Source organism: Crocodylus siamensis, chromosome 11 (assembly GCF_052110815.1).
Source record: "Crocodylus siamensis isolate JL-2025a chromosome 11, ASM5211081v1, whole genome shotgun sequence".
Lineage (NCBI taxonomy): Eukaryota > Metazoa > Chordata > Crocodylia > Crocodylidae > Crocodylus > Crocodylus siamensis.
The window spans coordinates 18,359,173-18,381,359 of NC_143405.1; the positions used below are offsets into that span (position 1 = coordinate 18,359,173).

General features: G+C 47.2%; 1 protein-coding gene across 3 annotated transcripts in view; it reads right to left on the reverse strand.

Moving 5' to 3' along the window:
* NSMF (NMDA receptor synaptonuclear signaling and neuronal migration factor) overlaps nucleotides 1–9,384 on the reverse strand; it is a 68,158-nt gene extending 58,774 nt beyond the window's left edge. For 2 of the 3 annotated variants that reach the window (XM_090021824.1, XM_090021823.1), the window contains exon 1: nucleotides 8,984–9,384. In XM_090021824.1, coding sequence (XP_089877950.1) covers nucleotides 8,984–9,090 — 107 coding nt within the window. In that variant the 5' untranslated portion in view covers nucleotides 9,091–9,384. The remainder of the gene's footprint in view (nucleotides 1–8,983) is intronic. The other variant, XM_090021826.1, reaches the window with a different exon arrangement.
* Nucleotides 9,385–22,187: the final 12,803 nt, after the last annotated feature.

Sequence of the window (22,187 nt, forward strand, 5' to 3'; positions counted from 1 at the left end):
GGGTATACTTACACAGGGTGCCTGGCATAGATAAGAACAGAAAGGCCCATTTGTCATCCACAGCAAATATTGCACTGTGAGTGGAGACAATCACAGCAATAAAGGAGAGAAGCAATTTAATCTCTTGGGGACTAACAACTTCACCATTACTGGATGCAAAATGTGCTGAGCTGAAGCAATGACTCCATTTGTGTCAGGTCTGCGCTTTGTTTAGCTCTCTGTGTGGTTTGAGAGAGGATATATGCAGTGTTAAGACTTTAATATTTCTATCCCAGACATTTGCCTCACACCAAGCCAGACTGCATCTCAGCAGATCTCCCCCAAGTGCTTACCTACCCCTCTGGAGTGCACCCTACCGCACTCTCTTCTGCACGCCTCTGGTACAGACGGGAAGGCAGTTCAGTAGCTCTACTCGGCACAGAGTACCTCCAAAGCAAGAAAATGGAGGAACTGCTACCATGGCTGGCTACACATGGGGGACACAAGCACCAAGGTTTCTTTTGCTTTCTTCCATTCCTCCTGCTGGCACCCGGATGCCAACCATAATCTGGCCCTGCCCTATACAGTTTCAAACCTAGAAACCCAGGTTTGGAAGCCTTACCCATACAAACAGCCCTTGCTTCCTTAGCTGCAAAGGAATTACTCATGATCAAGGGACACTGGTTTGCAGCACTGTTCACATGCACATAACAAGGCACCTCTAGGTCTGCAATAAAGTCTAGGCAGGGCAGGGGGGGTCGGTTAACGGATGGGGTCAAAATTGCTTCATCGAAATTGATCCAGGTAAAGACAGTCCCCAGTGACCGCTCATGTGAGCTATCAATTAGCAGCTGTTGTTATGATGTGTATGTGTGTGTGTGGGGGGGGGAGACACTCACATAAAAAATTTGGCATTATTAAGACTAATTGGGTTTCTTCTGTGTTCAAAAGCTGTAAGTGCATCTCAGTCCAATCTGTCTCCCCACTCATCTCTGCTGGGACCTAGTACCAACTGTCTGCCTTGCCTCAAATCTGAATCTATTCTAAATAAGGCCTCTTGTCCTAAACCTAAAACTGTTTAAGAGCTTGCACAATATATAAAGGAGCACAACCTGCCATTTTACCACTTCACTTGAAAACCACAGGCTAGAAAAATTAGTACTTATCAGTTCTTAGATCTAAAGTGTGCGTGGCCCCTGCACAGCCAATGAAAGATGAATAAGAAGCATTCCTTATCATACCTAAGGGCCACGCAAGTATCTAAGCTTCGTATGTAGCAGCCATTCAGAGCAGTGGTGCCTCCATTCCAGGATTACTGCCAAAACCCTAACTTCAAACCCTTCACTATCTTCCCCAGCAGGAACAGAGTGTGACTGGAGAGAATCCCATGGTCTCTCTTATGTAAAAGATATTGAGCACACATACGATCACCGAAAACGTTCTCTAGGATCTCCCGGTGGATAGAACCACTCAAAAATATTGCTTGCTACTCCTGGGCGGGTCTACTGACATGCCACAAAATGTCTTGTCCCATGGTGTCAAGTGCTGTGCAATATAATCACTTAAGCACTGTTCATTGGTGGATGATTATTAGCAGGTGAAATACCCAAGTGCAGTCGAATACTCTGCTTTTTTTCTCAGCCAATTACATTGCAACCTCCCATCCAATTTACCGTCCACTCCAATCCTGTGGTCTCTTTACCAGGTTCCCCTCCCCCTCCCCCCATCGCACTGACTGTCTGTATTTCAGAGGAATTACCCAAGTGTATGAGCTTGCACTTGACAAGCAGTTTTACTTAGAAATATTCAGTCCACATAGCTCCTCTCTTTACATCAAGCCTTCTGTAATATTTCTCTGCCCTTGCTGTTTCCATCAATAATTTTAGCTCAGCTGCCCATGTCACTGATGTTCTGGATGCTCTCTCCTCTGTGCCATTCATTGGGAGTTAAGTTAGAGCAGACATAGCCCCAATTCCTGCAGTACCCTAAATTCCCCCCGCCCCCTTTCCACACACACACGGGATTATTGTAATCCTTGTTTATCTAGCATGCATTCTAGGTAACATTTTTCCTACCTAAGGCAATTTGAAATGATTAAGTTTTCATGAGATGCAATAACAAATGCTTTCCTGAACTCAAAACAGATGGCAACTACTGTGTTCTCCTCATTCTCTAATTTTATACTTCTAAGCAAAAAAAACCTAAACACGAAGCTTTGTTAGCAACATTTAAAATGATCTCTATTTCGCTTCCTTCTGTCTCACTGGTCAGCTCAGCTGTAACGAGTGTAGCCGACACAGACTGAAAACAGTCAAAGTGGCTCACACACCAGACCAGGTGGAGCTGGGATTAATTCCATTAACAACAAGCGGGAAAAGACAACACCTGTCTCAGGTAAATCACACAATGTAAAGTTTCAGTATGTTGACCTAATTCAGAGGTACCAGAGAATGTAACCAGAGTTCAAAGTACACTCACTACCAAAGTCTGAGGATGACAGACTCCCTTCTCCTTCAGATTCTCCTCCGCCAGAAGAATGAAAGCATACATGTATGAAGGTAGATGACACATTAGTGATGTCATTACCTCATTTGTCTGTTGAAGGCAGTTTCCCTATTGTAGCTATTTATGATTAACTGAGCATGTCTACACGTACGCTTTAATGCACAGTAGACTATTTTACTGTGCATTAAAGCATCACAGAAAAAAGTGACATTATGCTAATGCACAGTAAAATAGTCTACTGCGCATTATGCATCACTAAAAAAGCATGCAAAGGCACTACTGTGCATTAGTACAGCCCAATGCACATTAATTTAGTACTTCACATTGGAAGTACTAAACTTAATGCGCATTACTGCATGTGTAGATGTGCCCACTGAGTAGTTGTTAATTGCTGGCCCTGGGCTCAGCTCTATAAAAGAGAAAGACAAGCTGAGATTTTTCAAAGCGATATTTAGAAACATGTCATCCAGTAGGGGGCAGAAGGCTTTCACACTGCAGTGATGCAGGCAGCGTTCATGGTATGGTGAATCTGGAATGGAGCCTGCGCTCCGCAATAGTGCATCTGAAGGGACCTCATAAAAGGGCTCTTTAAAAAGGGACAGGGCCCGTGCACGTGCTCAGGGTCCCCACCCTGCCCCTCCGCCCTCCCTGTCTCGTGGACGCCGTCTTCTCTAGCGATCGTTGTGCAGGCTCTTTAAAAGGGACAGGTCATTCTGTTTGCATGAAGGAAGCAAAGGGAATCTGACAACTGCACTTACGTCAATTCATGGAACAGGCACACTTTTAGTGGGGAAATTTGGATTGATGCACCGTGGTATGTTTGAACCCTGCAGAAGCTGATTTATAATAAAAACTTCACTTGCAGTATCATGGCAGCCTGATGAAGTCTAGGAGTATTTAGACACAAAAAGAGAGAGAGCAGGGATTATGGAATAAAGGTCCCCTTAGATACATTACTGTGTAGCACAACCTCCATTCCAGTTTCATCATATTAAGAACAAGATGGGCATCACTGCTTTTTAGCCTACTGAAGAGTTCTCATACCAAATGTGAACTTGGATAATTTGTTTCTCTACAGCTTCTGAATTTCACTTTGAGTTTACGAACTGCCTGCATCTGTATAACTACAACAGTCTTCTATGATGGTCTGCTTCATAGGAACATACCGCAGGCAACCATGTTCCTTGAACTTAGCACATGTGAGAGTGCTGCCAATACATCTACCCATGAACAGGCCAATTGCAAAAGGCTACTGACACCTGAACAAATCTTACCCGGAGAGAACGAAAGAGTAACTGTATGCTAAATAAAGCCAGTTTCCTACACCTCTCTGGGATTTGGATAGCAAAATCCCCAAGTAAGAGGTCAAGTGTTAGCAATGGATTTCAAATGAGAGACCAGGGAGGCTAAGCAAAACTCAGAGGTAATCACAGAGATAAAATAAGTTTAGACAAGAGAAGGGAACAGAAGGCGTGGGGAGTGGATAGTAAAGTTCTTTGAAGATTATGACTTAAGCCCAAAGACTGCTCCAGAGCAGCAGGGAAACTAAGCCAAGGAAATGCATACTGATGCTTTACTGTTTTGTCAAGATCTGTAGATTCCTTGTGCTGGGTGAAGAAAAGAGCGATTGGGTTTGGGGACTGTTTGCAAAGCCCAGGTGTCTGTAAGTCAGACTACATACAAGGTAGGTCTCTGGGAAAGGGTGTGCCCCAACTAGTGTGGTGCCTGGGGATCAGCACTGGTCATGGGGGCCTAGGAGAAGTGGGCTGCAAGGTCCCAGGTCCCTGAAGCAGTAATACACAGCCTACACCTAAGAAACGTGCCAGAGTGGTCGAGGAAAGAGGAAATGCTGGAGCTAACTCAAGACTACAGGAATCTTAAAAGCAAGTAGGAGTCTCAAACACAGCACCCTGGGAAATGCCTAGGGGAGCTCTACCTAGGCTGGGGCACAAGGTTTCTTGCTGCACAGCAGATGTGCCGAAGGGCCACAAGACACAGCATGGGAGACATCAAGTCATGGAATGGGAAGACTTAATCTCCTCCCATCGCTCTTACACAGACACTAAGCTTTACATTTATTGGGCTTTTAAAGAACTTGAAAGCCACAAGCAGGGCAACAGCACAGAAACATAACCATTCCCAGAGTGGAGGCAACACCTGACCAGTACACACTTCAGCTGTATTGGAAGAAAAGCAGGTAACTAGGACCATGCATGGTAGAACAAGCCCCAGTTCTTCTGCAAGTGCCAGTAATATTCTTGAAGAGAGTTAGGGTTGTAATTTTTTTAAGACTTGTTACAATATCCAACACACAACAAACCATGTGGAATTTAATTAATTCACCTGGGAAAGCCAAAGGGCTGAGTTAAACCAGCTGGGATTTAAACATAAGGCCCTGGGATTCTAGGCTATGTGTACCTGTTGCTTAGACCACATTTGTGCGCTTGTCGCACAATGGTAAATAAATGCTGTCCCTTACTCAGGTGTTATATACACACACAGCTCAGCTCTACAGAGCTCCAAGCAGCCAATCTAATGGGCACCAAATTAGAGGACAGCTTTTCTCCATGTTAAAAATTGCTAGATGAAATCTAAAAGGGAAACAGCTTGGCATTTGCAACAAAAGATTTACTGGGTCTTTTGTTCTGCAGCTTGGGTCCACGACTGCCTACACGAAAACACAAGGGATCAGAACACCAGGCTAATATACCCAAAGGTAGCTTTCTGTGGTGAGGACAAATTAATTCCCCTTCGTGAAACTGTCTCCCTCCTGCAGAGCCTCCTACACAGCTCAACAGGGTCCTGCCAAGAAGGCAAATGGAGGAGGGCCAGGGATGGAGCTGATCACACCCCCTGAAAAGCCCTGTGGCAAAGCTGTCAGACCTCAGTGCAATCAGAAGCTGAGTCATCCCTTCCAGGACCCTCCCCATGCTGCAGAAGTCCTGGGACAACTCACTGGATGCATACCCTGTTGCACTGCCACCCGGAGCGGCTGGGGCCACAGAACCAGTATTGCAACCCATGGTCCCTCACATGGTCTGCTGTGGGTGGGCACCCACTGGTCCCTCTCCACCCCCCAAATGAACAATTAAGGAAGAACTTCGAAGAGCAATTCATGAGATTTTTCTGCCCTCCCTTCCATGCATAAACACCTTCAGCTTGGTTTTTCTGCATGAAGAGCTAGCGAGCATCCAGAGATAAGTGCATCCAGCTGGTTCTGTGACCTGACCGACTAAACCCCCAGAGGGGAATTCACAGCTCCCCCAGCCCTGGCCCACTCAGCAATGCTCCTCGATCCCAGCAGCTGAACCAAAACTGACCAAGCGATACCTTTGAGTTCCTACATAAAAATCACAACAGATTCTTATGATAACTCTACAGCAGTGTTTCTCAACCCGTGGGGTTGTAAGCCAAAAAGTGGGTTGCAAGAATATATGATAGGGTCACGAACAAATTTAAAAAATGGATGAGACTTTAAAAATGGGTTCTCCTTTAAAGGAGAAAAATGTGGGAAACAAGGGATTTTCCCTTACAGGCTGGCAGAGGTCCAGCCTGTGAGGGGCTGCTTGGGGCCCCCCATGTCCCTCTGCCCCGCGCACTGAGGGCAGCAGGTCGGGAGTGAGGGTCACTGGGTTGGGACTGGCCATTGATGTTTATAAATGGGTCCTGGTACAAAAAACAGTGAAAACCACTGTTCTACAGCATACACAAAAGTGACCAAGACCTCCTGGCTAGGGACAGAAATTACACTTAAACCAATGTAAGGAATCAGAAACTGGTTTGCATCTGTAACACAACAGATGTTCAGTACACGTAAACTGCTTTCAAAATGGCTGAAACCACTTTAATATATATCTGGATGGACATAATAGCAGACTTAACTGATTTAGTTTATAGAACATCAGTCCCCGATCCCCGGGATAATTCCTGGATTTCACGCTGTGTGTTAGTGTTATCCTTGCCTTAGTTGTGTATGCGGTCATACCCTGCGCACCTAAAATGATGAGCTCACATGGCCAGCATTAACCGTATGTCAAAAATCCACGCTGTTGTTTGAACTGTTATCATGCAACATATTCATTTCGTGCCTAGCTTTCTAATCCCACTGGACAAAAGTTCAGATTCCTACACCTCCATTAAAAACATCTATGACAAGTTTCTGTCTTCTCCATAAATTCACTACCTTTTCTCACTGAATTTTCTCCATAAATTCACTGCTGAAGCCTCTTTAGCCACCTTCATGTAATATGCCATCTTCATGCAATATGGAAATAATCACAATGTCCGAAAGCACACCAATCTCGTCATCTGAAAGTTCCAGGTTTTCTAAAACTCCTGCAAGTTTTTGTACTGCAAGTTCTGACAGACAGACTTTTGTAAAACTCAAACAACCTGAAACATCTTGCCTTCTCCATTGTCCTCCCCTAACAATATGATTGCTTCTTCTCTTACTCCACTAGGGTTTTCAGTGCTGTGTGTTACAGCTTCAGTGGGACTGACTGCCTGAAATCTATGTCAATGCAACACTGATTGCATCCTACAAAGAACTCTGGATCCTGCAGGTAATTCTTCCCCAACAGAAACAGCATCCTCGGACTGCTCTTGAAAACCTGATTTCCTCCAGTCTCCTAGAGATGAATGGCTAACCTGGGAGTAGCAATCAGGGCCACTACAAGACCTATTCCTATTATCAATACCCATGTAATATCAGCCAAATAACCACTATGAAGTGAATGTTTCTGAAGCACCAGGGCTCTGCTGCCTGCACAGTAGAGTGGGAGCCTGTTATTTGCCACGTCTATGGTGAATACTCAGTAGCCAGTCTACGGCAGGACATTTTCCTGTTTCAAAAGAACATCCTAAGTGCTACTGAGCGAGAGAGAAGTTTTCTAGGATTGCCAAGGAGCAGTATTAAAAGGTGACACAGATGAGCAATATACCAAAATACTACAGAAGGGACCAAATAACATGAAAGACAACCTTCATATGGGTAAATATAAGAGGCTGGGACACCTCAAGACATAGAGGTATGGAAGTTTGGTCTTTCACGCAATAGCCTTTTAGCAGAGGGGGAAACAGAAGATCGCTCCCAGAGATCACCCCACCAAGACAGCGCCTATCAGCCTTGCAGGTGGAGGTTTAAGCCTTTCTAAATTATAAGGCAAACCAGGCAAACTCAGAGTACTAGGCATTTACAAGGATTAATAAGATCCATGCTTGATAAATACCCTCCTGCACAGCTCGTTAAAACATGAGACCCTGCCTTACCCTGCTTGCTTTTGGCAAGGGAAATACGAAGCAAAACCACTGGATGATGCCGGCAGAGCTGGGGCATATGTGCCGGGTGGGATCCTCAGTGCTGAACTACCCTGTAACTTTTTGAAGGTTTCTCATCTGCAAACAGTTACAGTGGGCTTAGGAGAGAGAATGCCCTAGCCCGGTACAGTTACACGCTGACATGTCAGATGCCTAGGAACAAACTATCCATTTTCCACAGGATAAGCAAATATGGCTAGCGTGTGTCAAATATGGCACAAACGACTATACATATTGTACATGTCAGCAGTTTCCTGAATGTACAGATACCTATATTTTCTGCTGAAAAATGCTCCTGCTCCAGGTGGCCATTAACAAAAGCCCTGATAGAAGGATTGCTCTGAGATACCGGAGGCAGACGGCTTTCTGTTGTTTCTGCTTGCTTAGTGCACACATACTAGATGCAGTGTCAACTGCACTGATCATTAATTTCGGAGGTGCTCAGTCACACGCACGGTAACAAAGGGGCACTCCAAAAGCAGGCTGCTTCTGGGGAACATAAGTTGTGCCAATCTAAACGTGCAGCTCAGGTATCAAATGTGATTTCCAGATTGCCAATCCAGGTACAAATCAATGTCATTATCATTACATGGGGTTTGTCTAGGTTTTGCCAAGAGTGGCTTCTCTTTTTTTTTAGCCAGGCCTCCCACCAGGCAGCCGGTTCTTCTCACCTCATGTCATCTGCTATTTAAACCCACTGGAAAGCAATAATAATAACACTAAAAATAAATAAGCAGCGTTCAGGCAGTGGCGCCTGCAGGTTAGCAAAAGCATAAAGGGAACAAGGAAACCAGCATCGCACACACACGCAAACCTGGTTGATTTTGCAGGCTAGGTAGGATCTCCACAAACTAAACTAATGTGATGCGACATCTAAAATGCTTGCACTTTCATCCAGCCCTCAGAACGGCAGCTTTCCGGAGAAAGAAAGAGGGGGAGGCAGAAGCCTGCAATACTGATTCTCATTGTGCCACACGCACGCCCTCCCCTCCGGAGCTGCACAGATTTCTTTATTGCTGGCATTGTAATGCAAATAACCCAGTGTTGAGCCCACACACCCCATACCTGGGCACTGACATTTCCCTGGAGTAAGCCCTTGCCTTCTCCCCAGCATCGCCCTCTGGAGCAACTGTTTTATTCCCACCTTGGCCATGAACTTAAGCCAACCACACGCATCACTCACCTAACTTTCGCTGCTACAGAAGACATAGCATCATTCCTCAGACTCTTCCTTTTGGATACAGCCGTGCCCATATTCGCTGGGAGAAAAGCTCTGGGGGAAGCATTCATTGCACAAAGCCTCTGCCCATAACGCTCAGGGGATGGCAAGACACAGCAAGAAGTCCTGCAGTCCGCCCCTACACACCCGCCTTATTGCTCCGTTGGCTGATCCATGTGCAGTCAGGGTCCCAGGCTGGCATTCAGGCGGCTGAGCCCTCCCATGGCATAGTGTCTTTGTGCTGCCTCCTGCCATTCATCTCCCAGCAGCCTGGAGGAGAAGCACAATAGCCCCTGCTCTTACTAGTAAAATGCTTCAGCAAACCCGCTGCCCGTTCCCCCCTTTGCTGCCTTCTCATTGATTGCTGCAGGAGGGTGGGTCAGGAGGGAAGGGATTAAAAAAAAATTGCAAAGCAGGAAGCTGCCTCTATATTTGGTCGCAGCTTGCCTCCTCCCCCAGTGCTGACATCATGGAAGGTATGTGGAGGAGGGGGGAAGGGGCTCATCTCCAAGGAAAGGGGAGTTCAAGAGCAAGAGAGGGAGAAATGAACCATGAGCAAGAGAGGGAGAAGCTGGCAAACCAGCTCAAGGAGAAAAGGATGCATCTCCATGGGCAGAGTGAGGGCAGTGCAGGCAATGCACCTGTCTCCCTGCCCTGACACCTTACCAAGCCTTGCCTGCTTCTTGAGCTGATGCCTTGCCTGTCTCAGGGATGCTGCACTCAAAAAGCAACACTGCCTGCAAGGTGCCTTGACCCCTGTGCCAGGTGCCCGGCTTGCACAGACATGCTTGCCAGCATGGGACTGCAGCAGTTATCCAATTCCCTCTGCTGCTAAACCAAAGCAGATTGCCAGTGCAAAGGCAGTGGGAGAGGACGGGCTTTAGCTATTTTTCAGCTTCTACAGTGGAAAGCAGAGAGGGTGTCCTGAGTCTCAAGGTTTGGGTCTGGATCCACCCACAGCTGAACCTCTCCAGCGCACAGGGGGTTTCAACGGGCTTATTAGAAAAATAGAAGCTAGCTAACTATAAGACTTGCACCCTGGTCCAAGCCTGCTGTTCCCGGGCTGTGCAGAGCTTAGGAAACTGGCAACAGTTCCTGCCTGTGTTCCCCAAGCTAAGGGGCATCGGCTTGGAGGAAGCAGGCTGAGGGGCAAGGAATGAGTTTCATTCCTCCTCCTAAAAAGCACTTCCTAAAGTCATGCCAGCCGCAGGCTGAAGTCACCCGCCAAGTCAAGAAGAGCCTTTGCAGCAGAGTAGACTGTTTGGCCCCCCGTGGCGGCCTCCAAACAGCCTGGCTCAGCCTGTCCAATGACTTACTTCACGCCCGGAGTACCCCTGAAAAGCAGCCCCCCCAGCACCGCGGCCTTGACCAGAGGGGGTAGGGAATGCTGCAGCTGGGACAGGTTATTTTCAGAAACAAAAACACTAGGTTCTTGCCAGTATTTTCTCTCGCGCTGTTTGTGCACAGAGCAGGCAGCTGATAGCCGAGTGCAGGCAGGACAAATGCAAAATCATACAAGTACAAAACCCCTGGGCCTTCAGCTGCAGCTACATAGTCCCCTTGGGAGCTTCCCCTCATCTCTATGATTTGTACTGGACCAAGCTACAAAAGGTTCTGTTTCCTGGAGCAAAAGAATAAGCCCCTGCAGGATTTCTGGGTTAAATCATATGGCCTGTATCAGGCAGAAAATCAGAATAGAGAGTCATAAAGACCCCCCTCCTCACTTTGCAATCTGCCATCTTCTAGAATCAGTGATACCCAAACCACAGCTACCAGGTCACAAGCAGCTCCTCAACTCCCTTCCTGCCACTCTCTACAAAAAACCTTATCAATGTTTATTCTTTACTCCATGTGTTGCATTTTATACCTACATCTGTTATGCTACAAACCACTGTGTCACCATGTATTGGAAATCCCTATACGATGCGTTATAATTCTTTCTGTCCAATGGGACTGTTTGCCACATTTCATGCAGACGTGTCTGTGCCGTTGTGGCTCTTTGGTGAATATTGGCTGTTCGTGTAGCTCGTGAGCCAGTCCAGATGTAGGACTCTGTATTCCTGAAAGGTCTTTCCACGGAGCAATACCTTTGGTAACTTCTGCTCCCTGCCTCCCTCAGCCCCTCACCTTTTAACTCACAGTAAAGTCCATCATCACCATTTAACAGATGTTAGGAACGTAGGACTTAAAAGGGACGTCCTGGGCCAAAATCCAGTTTTCTGTTTGCAAACAACCACTATTTCAAAAAAAAGAGCCACCAGACAGCCTGCATTGGCCCCTCATTCACACTCCATCTACAAAGTATCCAACAACAACAAAACCCAGAGTAAAAAGCAGGAGAGAAAAGGGAACCTTTAAGGGGGGCTGAATACCCAGAAGTCCAGGAAGAGAAAATGGAAGATCAATCCAGGGAATCGCAACTCTTTCTCCCCTGCCTGAATTCCCTAGACCTAACTTCATAGCAGAATTTGTCAAATACTACAAAAAAAACCCCCAAAAAAACAAAAACAAAACCGACCATGTTTCTGGATATTAATACATATTAAAACCAGCTATTTAATTCAAAATATCCCACATGTTTCTCAGATTAATTCACACTTACAGATTTTGGTCCATAGGAGTGTTTGGGGTGTAGCTTTTCTTTGTACAAGTACCATATTTAGCATATTAGATGAGCAACCCTCTGGGAATAAAGATTCTTGCTATCCATTATGTATTATCCATTAAACCTTGTTTCCATTATCATTCTCCAACTAGAAAAGTTTCAGTCATTCAACTAGAAAGCAAAAACAAAACCAGTTGAATAAGCTACTAAGCTACTGATCACAGAGAATAACAGAAAGCAAATACCTTCCAGGCTGAAAAGGTGTTCATATACTACTAATAAACAGCTAATTTGCAGAAATCCAGCTCAACTCATAAACAACTGACAAATCAAAAACAGTGTTGTATGTGCTGCGTAATTTGTGCGTAATAAATAATTGGACTAGCCGCAAGGTGTCAGTGTTTGAGGAAAGCATTTGACAACTTACCAGTTCTACTCTGTGGTATTTGTTTTTCCTCTGACCATCCCCTGGACTCAGGCCCTGACCCAGTCTCTGGACTTGCTGGTGAAATTTCACCTCCATGTTACGGCCCATGCTGAGCTGGGCTGCAAGGCACCTCCATTTTTCATGTGCTCTGAATAACATCTGAAGTCACCAACTCTGCTTTCATGCCACGTGGAAGCCAGAGGAGAGTTACGCATAGAATAAATTAGCATCACTCCCTAGTGCTCCCTCTTCTTGCTGTACTACTTCTCTCACCCTTTGAGTCCATCCTGGAGGCCTCATGTCATTGGTGATGCAAGCTGCTTAACATATCTTATTTTCCTTCATTTTTATTCCCTATCCCTGTTTTAAACCAGTTAATTAAGAAGGGTATCAAATACTGCTCACTAATGTAATCTAGGTAATCTCTATGTAAACCCAGTGATCTATGCCAGAATTAGAATCCCAGCTTTTAGGGGAGGACAATTCCTGCCTGTTGGTTTGAATCAAGTACAGGATCGCCAACACATGACACGTGAAGACAGGGTGACCACGTTTTTCAAACTGGAAGGTGGTACACATACCTGCCTCCCCATGCCCCCCGCTCCTTCTGCAGCACAGCCAGTGAGGGGAGGGAGAGGGTGCAGGCTGGCCACCCTGGGATTAGGGCTCCCTGCCTGCTGCCCTCCCTCTGGGGGGCTCTGGATGTTGTGTCTGGGAGCCAGGCAGGCAGGGGGCACCGCACCATGGCGGTATGGCCAGCACAGGGCTCCTGGGGGTAGCCTCAAACCTGCATCCTCCTCCACCCCGCACATAAATCTGGGGAAGGGGCACATGCCCCCTATGCCCCACTCCTCAAGAGTGCATGGAGCAGTGGGGAGCTGCCCCCACCCTGGCCCACTGGACAAGCCACCCGTGGCTCTTGCTCCCTGGCCAGGCCCTGCAGCTGCACATTCCTGCCCTGGGCCCCACCCCAGCTGGGCAGCACCCCCAGCCCAAGCCACCAACCCTGCCCTACTCCTTCCCTCACCTTGGGGGCCTCCATCTGCCGCCCACCCACTTGATTTACCTGCAGGCAGCTGGGGGAGCTCCTCTGCACCGCAGGTTGGGGCTATATTCCCAGCCATGTGTGTGTGTGCACACATGCACGTGGTGCACACCCCCAGTCCCAAGCAGCCCCTTGCAGGCTGAAACTCTGCCAGCCTGCAAGGGGAAACCGACCGTTTCCTGTGTTTTGCCACGGCGAATGGAAAACTGGACCCCTGCATGATACTGGGAATCCAGGACAAATGCTGTCCTGGAGTCATGTGGCCCAGGACCGGGACCTGATAATCCCATTCCAGGACTGTCCCACCCAACTAGGGATGGGTGGTCACCCTACTTGAAGAGTCAGATGTTCTCTACACCATTCATGCAACCACTCAAACACAGATATAGGGATACCAGTGCAGACCTCCAAACAGGAGAAATCGAACTTCCAAGGAGTTGTGACCTAAGGATGGCAGAGGCATAACCAGGGCAGGTGGGTGCCCAAGGCGATGGTGACTTTCAACTGCTGGCATGGCCAGTGTGGTCGTGGGACTGCGGTAGTAGCTGATATTTCACCCTGTTCACTAAGTCAGGGCTTGCGGCTGATGCTCTGGTCATCCTGTCTGAGTTACACTGCAAAAGAGGGGGTTTTCCTCCTCTGGAAAACATGGGAAAAGGGAGTGCAAATTCCCCAATTTTTAAAACAAATTAGAAGTAAATATGTTTGCATGGAGTTGCTCTCTGTGCTTTAAGGTTTTGATACTATGCCAAACTATATCTTCAAACAAATACCAAACCCAGCCCTGAGTCCCCCTTTCCCCCCGGCACAATTCTTAACAGGCACATGCAGAAGCTTAAGTTTAATTTTAAATGATTCAAAAAGTCAAACTGCTGTTTAAAGAGAAAAAAAAGAAACAAAACCCAACATCAAAACACCCTAACCTTTCCTGCAAACAGATCTATGGACCACCCCACTCCTCCTCCTTGCATACAGCTCCGGTACTGGAGAATCCCCATTATATACAAAACCTGTGTGTATTTTAAGGTAACTGTGTAAAGAAATGTGAAAATAAACAAACAAATAAAGCTTTAAAAAATCCAGCTCAGTGAAGGCAGATGGAAATACTCTTTCCAATATTGCCAACGTCCAATGTTCAAAAATCACAAGATTGATTTAAAATAATTAGATTTTTAAAATTATCATCAGTGCGAGAGTCTGTACATGCCTCTTACTTCTACAGCCTTTAGCTTGCACTCCAATTACCTACTCCAGGTTGTCTCCACAAGCACACAGACTAAAACGGTACTCTTTTCTTTCAATGACTATCTCGCATAGTCACAATTTTCCAGGAGATGGGACTGAAAAAGAAACCGAACTTTATGAGACTTCCTGTAGAAGAGTGGGTAACAGCGCTGTTTCCCTTTCTATCACGCCGGCTTTCCCAGCTATCCCCCCACATTTCTCCCCTTTCCATAGTCATTTCCATGTTGGCTAGTGGTTCTCAACCTTTTTTGGACCAGGACCCATTTGTAAACATCAGTGGCCAGTCCCAATGCAGTGCCCCTCACTCCCGACCTGCTGTTCCCCCCTCCCCCCCCAGTGTGTGAGACAGGGGTGGGTGTGTGGTGTGGAGGGGGAGGAGGCCAAGAATCCCCTCGCAGGCTGGACCTCTTCCAGCCTGCAAGGGAAAAGCCAGTTTCCCACATTTTTCTCCTTTAAAGGATAATCCATTTTTAAAGTTTGTTCCCGACCTTTCATATATTCTTGCAGCCCACTTTTGGGTCATGACCCACGGGTTGAGAAATGCTGGTCTGTGTGGCTAAGTACAGACAGTCAAAAAGCCCGCGACTGAATTGATTCAGTCTTTGCAGGTTAGTCTAAGCTGTGTAGCTTGAACTGATAAAGCAAGCGAACAGACATTCACTTCTGATTCCAGAAATGTAGCCACATGTCTGCAGTGGCCCAGGCTAGAAGCTAGAAGGGTGTTGGAGCATGCTTCCCTGCTCAGCTGGAGCAGACCGTTTGAATCTGGAGGGGATCTGGGACAGAAGTTCAATAAACCAATTTAACCTAAATCAGTTAAATCTGATACTATATCCAGGTTTATCTTAAGTTGGTTTTGGCCATTTTGAAAGTGGTTTATGTGCACTGAACTTCTGTTGTTACAGATATGAACCTATTTCTGATCACCAGGGATATGGGTTTTCCATTTAGCATGGGAAAATGTGGTAAAACCCAGATTTTCTCCATTAAAGGAGAAAAACGTGGGAAATGGTAGGTTTCCTCTTGCAGGCTGGCAGCCTGGAGAGCAGCTCCCCACTGGTAAGTCTGGGGAGGAGTGGGATCATTGGCAACGCGTAGGGGGTGCACATGCACCCCCTGAGATTGGCAGTGCACCCCCTGCAATTGGCCACCGCTGACACTGCCAGTGGTGCCGGTGGGTGGTTGCTGCTCATCATCCCACCTCACTGCTGACAGTGTCCATGGGTGGTCACCAGTCACTGCCAGAGGCATCTGCAGGTGGTCACTGAACACCAGTTGGCACTTGCTACCTCCTCCCCTGCCGCCGACACTGCCATGGCCACCTGTGGCAGCTCCTCACTGCTGCCATGCCCCTGCCACCAGCATTGCCACCACCGGCTCCCCCAGCCTCTGGGGGCACGCATCGTTCATGTGTGGGCCCCAAAGTGAGGGAGAAGGGGAGTTTGGCAGGGCTGGGGCTGCTGCCCAGCCCAGGCTAGGCATGGGGTTTGGGACCCAGGGCCAGAATACGTGGCTGCAGGCCTGGCTGGGGAGTGGGATGGAGCCGTGGGCAGCTCATCTGGGGGCCGCAGGGGGTCTGGTTCCCCACTGCTGCACACACTCCCAGGGAAGGGGTTGGGGGGGCATGTGCCCCTCAGATTTGTGCACAGGGTAGGGGTTGGCTGCCTGCTGCAGGCTTATGGCTTCCTGCCCTGCTGCTCTCCCCCTGGAGCATCCACAGTCCAGTGGGCAAGACCCAGCAGGGCAGGGCTGGGCGGGGAAGCTCAGTGCCACCACTGTGAGCCCCACACTGCTGTGGCACGGTACCCCCTGCCCACCCAGCAGCAGTGGGGGCAGCGGCATGGAGTTGTGCCCCTCACTGCTTCCAGGTGGGCAGGGGGCACCTTGCTATGGTGACACAGGGCTCACAGTGGCAGCACTGAGCTTCCCTGCCAGGCCCCATTCTGTCCTGCTGCACCGGGTCCCACCTGCTTGGCCATGGAGGCCCCAGGGGAAGGGCAGGAGGGAAGAGAGCCCTGAGCTAGCAGCGGGCAGCCTGTATATACCTCCCACCACCACAGGCTCTGCTCTGGCCATACTGCCCATAGGGGAGGGAGAGGCAGGCTCCATGCTCCATTTGGGGGGCTGGACTTGAAGATCTTCTGAGGTCCCTTCCAGCCCTAATGTCCATGAAAAAAACGAATTCCAGTGCCACCGTCTCCCACATATGGCATCTGGGGGGGTCCCTCTAGCAGGACTGGGAGAGTGGGGGGCTGTGGGTGGGAAGTAAGGGGTACCAGCAGGGCAAAGGGAGTCGAGGATAGGGAGTGAGGGGCACTAGCAGGGCCCAGGAAGCTGTGGGTAGGCTGTGAGGAGCACCGGCAGTGCTGTGGGGCTGAGGGTGGAGAGTGAGGAGCACCAGCTGTGGTGAGGGGGCTGTGGGTGGGGAGTGAGGGACACGAGCAGGGCACAGGGGTTGTGGATGGGGAGTGAGGGGAAATGGCAGGGCAGGGCACCAGTATATCAGGACTGCTGTGCAGCATATAGAAGTGGGGAGGGGGGACAGCTGCAGCTGGACCCGCATCCTGGTGAGCAAAGGGGGGCAGAGGGACTCGATTTACCATGATAAAAACCCGAAAAGCAAACGCCAACATTTATAGGTATTTAGAATTTCTTTTATTATAGTGATTGAGGCACTGGTAAGCTTCCAAATTACTTTAAAATTGTAAATACATCAATAAAACATTGTGTTCAACTGATACCTACATATATAGTGGTGCTTCATTTTAATAATGGAAAAACATGGCTTTTGAGAGTTTTAACCAGAGAATCTGCGATTTTTTTATTTGAGAAAACCAAGATCCCTGCTGATCACTTTTACCAGTGTATGTGCAATTTGTGTCCCCAGCCCAAAGATTCAAATCTCTAGGGCAGACCCCTCGGCAGACTTTCTGTGCCGTTCCTTTGGGAGCTGCGGTATAGTAAAGTGCAGCCCAGGGAGGGCAAAGATGGTTTTAAGTCACCCTGGATCCTCCCTATTCTGACTTGCTTTTATATCTGGTACAACCTTGGACATAAGTAGAGCCAGGAGCCAGTCTCTTTTTTACAGCTCTCACTGCTATCCTTCCTTCAGCTGCCTCTGGACCAGCCCCAGTAGCGATGTGTGCCAAGGGGACTGCCTGATATGAGCCCCACGCTCCACAGCAGGGCTTGTGCTTACATGGGGTAGCCTGTGACAGTCCTACATAATACCTGTGCCGAAGGAAATCTCCCCCAGCCAACCAAGGGGCATTTATAGCACCTGTGTAGTGCTGTAGTGCATGGGAGGACACCTCCACAGTATTTATACCAGGCTATAAAAGTGCATGGTGCACAGTCAGGACTGCATAAATAAGAAATATTAATAACCTGCTGCTCCTCGGTTGATTTTTCCCACTGGTCTTTAGCTCAAACCCCAGCTTAGCGGATGCAATAATGTCATGTACCTAGCAGGGAAGATTAATTCCCTCCAGTGCTGGAACCATTGGGTGAACTGCTGTGACCTGTATTTTGCACAGGACCGGACATTTTCAGCCTTTACCACACCTTGGGGGACAGTCTCCCTAAGGTCATTTTTCCTCAGCCAGGGTCTCTGGCACCCCTCAGGTCTCTGAAACCCTCTCAGCTTCAGCCTCTCATCAAGGATGACTCTGTGCTCCCTTGGGCTGTGTGGAGTGGAGGGGTTCTTTCTTTCCTTTCTCTTTCTTGGGTGAAGGTCTGCCCTGACATCCACTGGGACTGAGTCTTCATCACCATCACCCCCCCAAAGGGGCTGCTCTAGGTGCTTCTGCAGCTGAAGCACCAACCATGCTACACCTCCCCCTGCTGATGGGCAGTAAGAGGAGTCTCCTATTTAAGGCTGAAAGCAAGGATACTCTGATACCAAAGTACCCTGCCATGATCACCAGCCACTGACCAAGTATGTCATGATGGACACACTACACAGGCAGGTCCATCGTCTTTGCCTCTGTTGTCCTTGGCAAACGCATTCATTTGTCTCTCTGGGTGAATAATGAAGATGCCATTGGCAGGCCATTTCTCTCCCTAACCTATTTAGTCTGGATGTTGTTGCCACCCATACCAGCTGGATATGGGCAGCCAGCAGAGTGGTTGTACAGAGAGCAAAATGGGAGGGAGCCAACTTAAATACATAGGTGGGCCTTCTGCATAACTGGCAGTGTGAAGTATTTGTTTCACTGTCACTGCTAAATGGGACCAGAGATATTTGGGGCCCACATCAGTGACATATTTCACTTCCTTCTGTCAGTGAGTGGGAAAAGACAGAAAAGACAAAAATGGGACAATGTCCTTGAAATGAGGATGTCACCAGAGATATTTTAAGCCAGCCTGAATTAAGCCCTTTACAACAGGGAGCCTAGAGAGGGAGGATAGAGTAGATGGTTAAAAATAAGGCTCTGCTCACCTTCTCAGTGACTCATACGGGGGCCTTTGAGGTGCTGCTTCAGGAGATGAGCTCCTTGGAGGCGAGAGAGTAGGCTAAGCTGGTCTCAGTAGCAGATCCCTCTTACCGATACTGCCTCAACACCGGAACATTGATCAAGGGCCATATCCCACCTAACTCATCTGTTGCAACTGGAGGAGGACAGGGTGCAGAGACAGTGATAACAGGGACATTCTTAGTTTTCAGTTCCCCTATCATCATCATCTTCTGCATTAAGTGACAAAGCCCAAATGTGGCTTATGGGAGAGTAACAAAATGTTGTTATAAAGAGAAAATAAAAAATGATTTCTTGAGTATCTGTCCTATACCCATAGCTTCCTGATTCAGTATTTCTAATGTTCCACTGCCTGGGATAACAACAGATCCTCAAGGGATGAAGGTAAAGTGAGAATGTCACTGATGATGAAGAGCCATCTGAGTCTCAGCTTTCTCCTGGATCCCAAGGGTCTCTGCAACACTTCACACATAGGCCATTTGGTTGCTGAGTTCTCAACTAAATAAAACAAAGAACTGATATTATAAATCCTGGATTCGATACCCATTTCTGTGATCTAGGTCAAGTCAATTAACCTTGGTGGACTTTGAGTTTCCCATCTGTGAAGTGCTAACAATAAAAAATACCCCCCGACTCAAGGAGTTGTCAGGATTATGTTGGTAGAGCATCCAGTTCTGTGTGGGAAGCATTAAAGAACAACAGGAATTACTAATTTTACCTTACTTCCAGTCAAGCTGAAAGCAAAAATTTTCCCAGGCACCAGGAAGTATTCTGAAATATAATCTGCCTGGCCCCTTCTTTCCCTAGTTCAATAACTCCAAGATAGTCCCCAGTGAATTCATCGATTAAAAAACTCACTCTAATAAGCCACAAAGAAAAAATAACTTTCCCTACACAAGCATAATTAAAATTAGGCAATATATCACAAGAGCAATATCAACAGCATCTCTAGCCAGGTCCTGGTGTTAGCCAAGGATGATGGGGTAGCTTTGAGCAGATTAATTCAGACAACATTATCCTCCAATTGCTGAACACTTCACAATAAAAGAATAGGGGACTTTCTATGGAGAAAGCCCCAGAGACAGAGCAGATAGTGCAAAGAATGCTTCTTTTGTAATAGCTAGACCATATTGAATGTCAGACCCGTGATCTACCTAGTCCAGTACCCTGTCTGGGACAATGGCAAGCACGAGCTATTCCAGAAGGGTGCCCAAGAGATCCTTTTATAGGAAAATTATAGGGTAACATGCCCCTGGAGAAAGTCTCTCTCACCACCATTAACTAGTCATTCGTTTTTTCCCCTCAAAGCATGAGGATGTAAACTCATGCTTTTTTAGTTTCTTCCAGACTGTTCATTTACCAAAAAATCTTGTAATAATTGGATTTCTCCTTTCTGAACATGCTGAGCCCTTGGCCTCAGTGATATACAGTGACAATGAGATTCACAGGCTTATAAAAGAAAGATTTTTTTCTTTTTCCATTTACCATTTGTCACCTTTCAGTTTGATTGTAGGTAAGTAGAAATGCCCCGTCAAGTTTCTTTGAACCATACACCCCTTTGCATGCCTCCATAATGTCCCTTTTTATTTAGCTCCTCTCTAATTAAGACTGTCCCAGCTTTCATTTTCTTAATGCTTGTGAGACAAGCGTAAATGCTATATGACTAAGGCACCTCCAGTAGACAAATATCCTCAAATGGTTCCCTCATAGGGATCCATTAGGAAAAGGCATAATCTACTAGTTGCCTACCAACTGGTTATCTTTAATAATTATAGTTTGGAGTTAAACCAAGTCCCATCTCCATGAAGGAATATAGTTGAGGTACTAATCTTAGGTGCTGAAAATGACTCTTTTCATTCAGCTATGTAACACAATTCAATCATCTCCAGCCAGTCCCATTGCACAGATACCACTACTGCTGGCTCTAACCAACCTTCATCTGAGTACCCTCAGCAAAGAAGGCAAAAACTTGAATGGGCTGGTCTCCTACTGGTGATGGAAAGACATAGTGGCAGGAATTCACAGTGCCCACCGTCACCATTACAGTGGAAGTTTTCTGGTCTATCAGTCCAGCAACTTTCCCCAGAGTCAACCATAATCCAAAGGTGTCTCTTCTCTTTTAATGCAAGGGTTTCAGTCTCACATTTCATTTGGATCAGGGCGCCTCCAAAAGCACTTATTCCCTGGCTGGCATTGTGCTGTGGAACTGGTTCAAATGGTGACTCAATAGGTGAATTCTTCCAACACCACTTCTAGCAGCAGCGCGTTGGCTTTTCAGTGAAGTCTCCCATATAAATAAATACTGAGCTAGCGTGGGCTTGTTCAGATTAGGGCAAGAGCAAAATTTGAGGTGCCCCGGCTGAGGATTCTGTTTAAAAGGAGGGGAAGGTGCTAGACTGTCAGACATGGTCTGCATCCTTTCCCAACAGGGCTACACAACCTGCTTCCCCAGGGCTGTCTGTAGACATTGATGTAAGCAACTTCCATCCAACATCTCAGTAAAACAGCACCTCTCTCAGTGCGATCCCCCTCCCCGCAAACACCGCACTGCAGCATCAGCACTGGCAGAAGCCCAACCCCAGTGGAAAACTCTAGGCTACTTAAAGAAAATTAAGTCACACATTTTCATTATTTAACCCAGCAGAAGATCCCAGGAAATACAGTACTAATTATCAACCTACATTCAGATCACTCAAGGTACAATTTGCTGCCCTGCACTGTAGGGCAAGTGGTTTTTCCATGATCTTCAAGACTGAGATGCACTCAGTTAGTTGTTACTGGTCTCCTGGATGAAAACTTGCATTGCATTCCCAGCTAAATTGCTTCACCCCAATCCAGGCATCATGAACGCAGTACAAGAGGGACAGCAAGCATTTGGAGCAGGAAAATAATGCCCCATATAAACAGAATGCTTAATTTGTAGACTGTTTCTAATTTTATAGGGCTCAGAAGTCCTAATCAGGACTAGGGGCCCATCGTGTGACCCACAGGACAACATATATGGAGAGACAATTCCCACTCCTTAAAAATCTTAAGACAAGTTACACCCAAAGACACGAAGTGTAAGAGCCAAGGGATACAATCAAGTGTACACAATCTCACAGACATATGTGGCGTATACATTTGTTTTTATAGGTACAGCTGTGGCTACCTTTACAAGGCTATAGGGCTTCTTGGGTCATCAAGTTATCTCTGGCAATCATCTCATATAATCCTTTTTACAAACTCCATTTTAAAAGTAATTAGTTTTTTTGCCCCACTCTCCCACTAATGGGAAGCTGCTCCAAAGCCTCACTGCTGGCTTAGTTCACCCCCAACCGAACCATCATAAATTGTGTCACAGACTTAGACATCTTAAAGACAGAAGGGAG